Raw genomic sequence first — 5623 nt, forward strand, 5'->3', positions numbered from 1 at the left:
GAGTGGGAGAGGAGGGTTTCTCACCTGCCCAGGATGTCCCTCCCAGCCCTGCACAGAGGCATCGCCTAATCCAAGACGGCTGCATCCACAGCTGAAACCTCTGCAGAACGCCCTGCTTCTTAGCAGTACTGAAGAGCATGTGCTGAGGTGTAGTGATTGCTCAGTGGTTAAGAGCACATCCTGTGCTTGCAGAGGACTGTAGTTAGTTCCCAGCACCCACATCAGGCACTGCCCATATTTCCAGCTCCAGGGGCTTCAATGCCTTCTTCTGGCCTCCATGAGCACTGCACATACATGTGCACACATACACACAGAGATACACACATAAGCAAATCTTTATTTTAAAAGGCCATGTTTGCTTTATTTTAGCTTCTTTTTACAGAATCAACATGAAAAATGTCTCTCTCCCTTGAAAGGAGAAACCAGACCTGGGTTGCTGTGAACTTGCTGACTGGGAGTGGTGGGGCCACTAGCTGGAATCCCTGGGGCTGAGCAGCTTCCATGTAGGCAGTGACAAACCGTCTAGGTCCTGGATCATGTCAGCCAGATTGTCGTATTCTTTCTTTTCAAGCTGCACAACCTGGAGAGAGAGAAAGCCCATCAGAACCATCTCCATCAGAATTCAATAATCCAGCTGCTAAAATTCAGACCCCTCCCCGATAGCCAGGCCCAGTCAGGGACGGAGCACAGAGGGTATAGGGGAAAGCCTTGGCACAGGGTTCAAGATGGCCACTGTGGATGGCAAGACTCCAGGTGTTTCTACCTCTGCCCGCCCGCCTTCAGGCCACTGCTGTCTCCGCCACACAGCATCAAAATCCCTTGCCAATCTGTGGGAACTGCTGCCAAGTGGGTCTGGGTGGGGGCCAAGCCCTGGTCATCACCCAAAAAGCCATTCCTATGATCTAGTGACAGTGGGTCTGGGTGGGAACCAAGCCCTGGTCAGCATCAATCCAATGATCCAATGACAGCGGGATGCAAAGACAGGACATGTGGGTATCAGCCATGCAGGGTACATGCTCTGCCCAGCCACAGTGGGGACACAGAGCAGTGGCATCCTGACCCACATCTTGGTTGCCCAGAGGCCACCACCCTGCCCTCTCTTATCTACCTCCAACTTCTACAAGTCCCCCGAGTTACTGTGGGGAGAAGTTCCCAAAGTCATCTGGACACAACAGGAAGCCCAGAAGACTATTCATCCCCTCATTGGCCTTCCTTGGCCTTGGCACCACTGACTAATGGGAGTGTCAGGGGCAGGGGACCCGGCTGGTGGCATCACCACCTCCTCTTTGAGATTCCAGTGTTACTGAGCCCAGCCCAGGTGTGATGACCACTTCGGACACTCAGTGCCTGGGAATCTCCAGACCTAGTGGGTCAGCACTCACCCTAGCAGCTCATGGGTCTGTGGCACTGCCTGAGGTCCCTTCTGGTCCCTGGGGGTCTGTAGCTCAGAGCACTGGTCATGGTCTTCCATCTTTAAATGTGCCCCTGTGCGGAGGGCCTGGCTCACTCTTTCCAGCAGAACAGCTGGGTATTAGTCACTTTTCTGTTGCTGTGATAGAAACACTGACCCAAGCAGTTTTATAGAAGGAAGAGTTTATTTGAGCTTATGGTTCTAGGGGAATTACAGTCCATCATGGCAGGGAGGTATGGTGGCTGGAGGTGGCTGGAGCAGGAGCAGCAGAACCTAAGCTTTCATATCATCACGCAGGCACAGGAGGCAAGAGAGCAACTGGAGATCTGGCAAGGCTTAAGAACTCTCTAAGCCCACCCCCCAGTGACATGCTTCCAGGATAGCCACAGCTTCTAAGACTTCCCAAAACAGTGCCACCATCTGGTGACAAAATGTCCAAATACTAGAGCCACTGGGGGCATTTTCATTGAAACCACCACAAGCTCCCTTCCGGAAAGAAACTGCATCTAACTTGTTTTTGGTAGGTGTTCCCACTCCCACTAGGGCTTCAAGAAAGGGAAGGAGCAGGGAACTAAACCTGTTTTGTTTTTTTTGTTTTTTTGTTTTTTTTTTGAGACGGGGTCTCCCTGTAGCCTCAGCTGGCCTAGAACTCACTATGTAGACCAGGCTGGCCTTGAACTCACAGAGATCTCCCTGCCTCTGCCTCCCAAGTGCTGGGATTAAAGGCGTGTGCCACCATGCCCGCCTGGCCTAAACCTGCTCTTAAAAGTCGACCTTCCTAGGTCTTCTGAGTTCTTTTCCTTAATTATTAACCAATCAGAAAGAGGCTGAGAACAGTGGTTGCAGTGACTTATGGTTGTAACTCAGTATCTGGGAGGCAGAGGCAGGTGGATCTCTGTGAGTTTGAGGCCAGCTTGCTTTATATAGCACATTCTAGGCTAGCCAGGGCTATATAGTGAGACCTGGTCTCAAAAGAGATCATTTTTTTCCCCTCAGACAAAAGAGGTTATGAGTGGAAAAGATCAAGATGTCCAAGAGAAAAACAGAAAGTTCTCTGGGTACACCAGCTGTTTAGGCTGAACAGCACTTGGCACCAGATTCCCAACTCATGGTGCGGAGCCTCTAACCTCAGTACATGTGAGGCCAGTAAACAGAGTCCATGCAGAGACAGCACTTTAAACATGTGACAGTTAATAGAGATGGTCAACCTGACAGGACCTAGAATCACCCAGGAGACACACCTCGGGGCATGTCCGTGAGAGTTTCTAGATTAGGTTAATTGAGGAGGGAAGACCCACCTGAACACGGGGGGGCACCATCCCATGAACTGGGGTCTCTGCTTCCTGACTGTGGGTGCCATGTGACCAGCCGCCTCACACTGCTGCCACTGTGCTGTGCCTTCCCTGCCATGATGGACTGTGTCCTCAAACCATGAGCCAAACAAACCTTCCTTCCTTAAGTTTCTTTCCTCAGGTATTTTATCACAGCACAAGAAAAGTACCTAACACAACATGCTCATAAATTAGGACAGCCATGATAGACTATTAAGAAATGAAAAAACAGCCAGGCATGGTGGCACACACCTTTAGTCTCAGCACTCATGAGGCAGAGGCAGGTGGATCTCTGTGAGTTCAAGGCCAGCCTGGTCTACACAGTGAGTTCCAGGACAGCTGGGGCTACAGGGAGACCTGTCTCAAAGAGATAAAATAAGGAAAAAAAAAGGAAAATAAAAAAACTGCCCTGGGACCTGGCACTCCTATTTCAGTTCAAAGGAACTGAAACAGGTGTATCAAGGAACAGCCTGACTCCCTTGACAAACTGCAGTGCTGCTCACCATGGCCGAGGGATGAAGCAATCCAAGTGTTCACCAAATGATGGACAGGCATAGAAAACGGCTGTATATACACAGTGGAAGAGGGAAGAGTGTTGAGCCTTGAAAATAGGAAGGTCATTGTGACAAACAGATGCTTCTAGAGGACGCTCAGAGTCCTCCCAGTAAGCTGATGAGAGGAAGGGGCTCACGGGGCCCTAGCACTTACTGCCACCCTGTTGACAACTAACAGACTCTGGGAGTCAGGAGGCACAGCATCCTGTCATGTACTCGGTGGTGAGCCCAGCAGGCCAATGGATCATTCCAAACCCAAAGCTATGCAGTCCAACTCTGTGGGAAGTAGGGGGCTGGAGGGATGGGTCGGCAGTTAAGAGCACTGGCTGCTCTTGCAGAGGACCTGGGTTCAGTTCCCAGCACCCACATGGCAGCTAACAACCACTTGTAACTCTAGTTCCAGGGGCTCTGATGCCCTCTTCTGGCCTATGTGGGTATTGCATGGCACGGGTGCACTTACCTGGGGCACGTACCTGCAGGTATAACACTCATACACAAAAAATAAAAATTTCAAAAAGAAGTGTTTTAAAAAACTCAAAACTCTGTGGGAACTAAACAAAACAAAGACAAGAAACTAGAAAAAAGAGTTTTGTAAAGAAGGGAGGCGGGCTGGCAGGGGTTGGAGGGAAATAAGAGATTTGGGCATGGGTAACTCGAATACATTATATACATGTATGAAATTGTCAAAGAACAAAACTTCTTAATAAGAAAAAAAGTTGGGTTCACAGGAGCCAAAGGTATAGGAGTTCCTGGAGCAGAGCCTGGGAGGAGGAAGGGGAGGGGGGCTATGGACCACAGGACAGAAAGGGTGTGTGGGGTTAGGAGGAATGTTCAACATTGTACCTGTGGCTCCTGGCCAGTAATGTGCTATGTGAAAAAAATCACTAAGAATTGATTTTAACTCTTCTTTTAAAAATATTTTATTTTTAAATTATGTGCATGTGTATGTGTTGTGTGTTTATGCCTATGTCTGTGTGTGGATATGTACACACAAGTGCAGTGCCCATGGAAGTCAAAAGACAGCATCAGATTCCCTGGAACTGGAGTTACAGGTGGTTGTGAGCTGTCAAGTGGGTGCTGGGAACTGAACCCAGGTCCTCCACATGAGCAGCCAGTGTTCTTAACCACTGAGCCACTCTCCAGCCTGATTCTTTTTTTTTTTTTCACTCCAGCCCAGTTTAACTTTTCTTACCACATACCACACAGAGTGAGGCAACGTGCACGTTCAATAGCTTGATCCACTCCACAGTGTACACACTGTTCACCAGGAATACATATGTCGTCAATAAAACACCCTGAGGACTGGGGGCGTAGCTTAGTAGGTAGAGGGTTTGCCTAGCGTGCACAAAGCCCAGGATTCCATTCCCAGCACCACATAAACTGAGCGTGGTGGTGCACGTTGTCATCCCAGCACTTGTGGGGTACAGCCAGGAGGATCAGAAGTTCAAGGTCAGCCTCAGCTATACAGTGAGAGTTTGAGGCCAGCCTGGGCTACTTGAGGCCCTAACTAAAAAAAAATTTGTTTAAAAAAGAAAACCCCAAACCTTTTAAACATACCTGTCCTTTTGTTGAAGTAAGGACATTAACATGCCATCGTACACATAAACATTTTTCTCCTCAGGGAAGGAAGAGGTAACCCTCTGTGTTCTCTACGGACTCACGTGTCTGTCAATGCAGCGGAACTGCCAGGGCCAGGTCGTGTTGTAGAGGAAGGGCCGCAGGTCAAACCTGTTGTCATCAGGACTGTAACTTTCGGCGTGGTATGCGGGCGTGAGCGTGGTCATCTTGTGTCTGTTCATGGAGTACTTTGAAAAAAATCTTTTCACCTTCTCAGCCACCTAGTAAGCAAGGGGCACAGGGGCTTCAAGTTAGGAATGCAAGAGAGAGACTCCAGGTTGGAATTCTTTGTAGACCAGCAGATGGCCTGTGCATGGCCTTTCCCAAGGGCAGTGGGGAGCCCACCAAGGCTGGCTGAGAGGCAGGACTATGGAGTCTTGGTTCTGACACCCCAGTACTCTGCTCCAGGAGGCCCAGCAAGCCTGTGGCCCACAGAAAACAGGTCTATTCTGATTGTGAAGCCTCTGGCTACACTTGCACATGCAGGGTCTGTGTCCCTGAGTGGCTGGTCCACACTCAGGTTAACTTAGGGCAGCCAGAAGCCCCAAGCTGGTGAAGATGAGAGTTAGAAGGTGCTGCTGTGTGTGAAACGGGTTTATCATCTTGGGATGGCTTAGGCCAGCCGATCTGCCGTTCTCTGTGACATCACACCTGGTTTACCTGTTGTGGGGAGATGTCTCTCCACATGTTGAGCAGTTTGCAGAACATGC

General features: G+C 49.7%; 1 protein-coding gene across 1 annotated transcript in view; it reads right to left on the bottom strand.

Moving 5' to 3' along the window:
• Window positions 1-335: 335 nt before the first annotated feature.
• Nadsyn1 (NAD synthetase 1) overlaps window positions 336-5623 on the bottom strand; it is a gene marked incomplete in the record, with an annotated part of 41976 nt that continues 36688 nt past the window's right edge. Inside the window, 3 exon segments of the mRNA XM_029567285.1 lie at window positions 336-580; window positions 4958-5134; window positions 5574-5584. Coding sequence (XP_029423145.1) covers window positions 470-580; window positions 4958-5134; window positions 5574-5584 — 299 coding nt within the window.

This window comes from Nannospalax galili, unplaced genomic scaffold, assembly GCF_000622305.1.
Source record: "Nannospalax galili isolate Female #2095 unplaced genomic scaffold, S.galili_v1.0 scaffold1261, whole genome shotgun sequence".
NCBI classification, from domain to species: Eukaryota; Metazoa; Chordata; class Mammalia; order Rodentia; family Spalacidae; genus Nannospalax; species Nannospalax galili.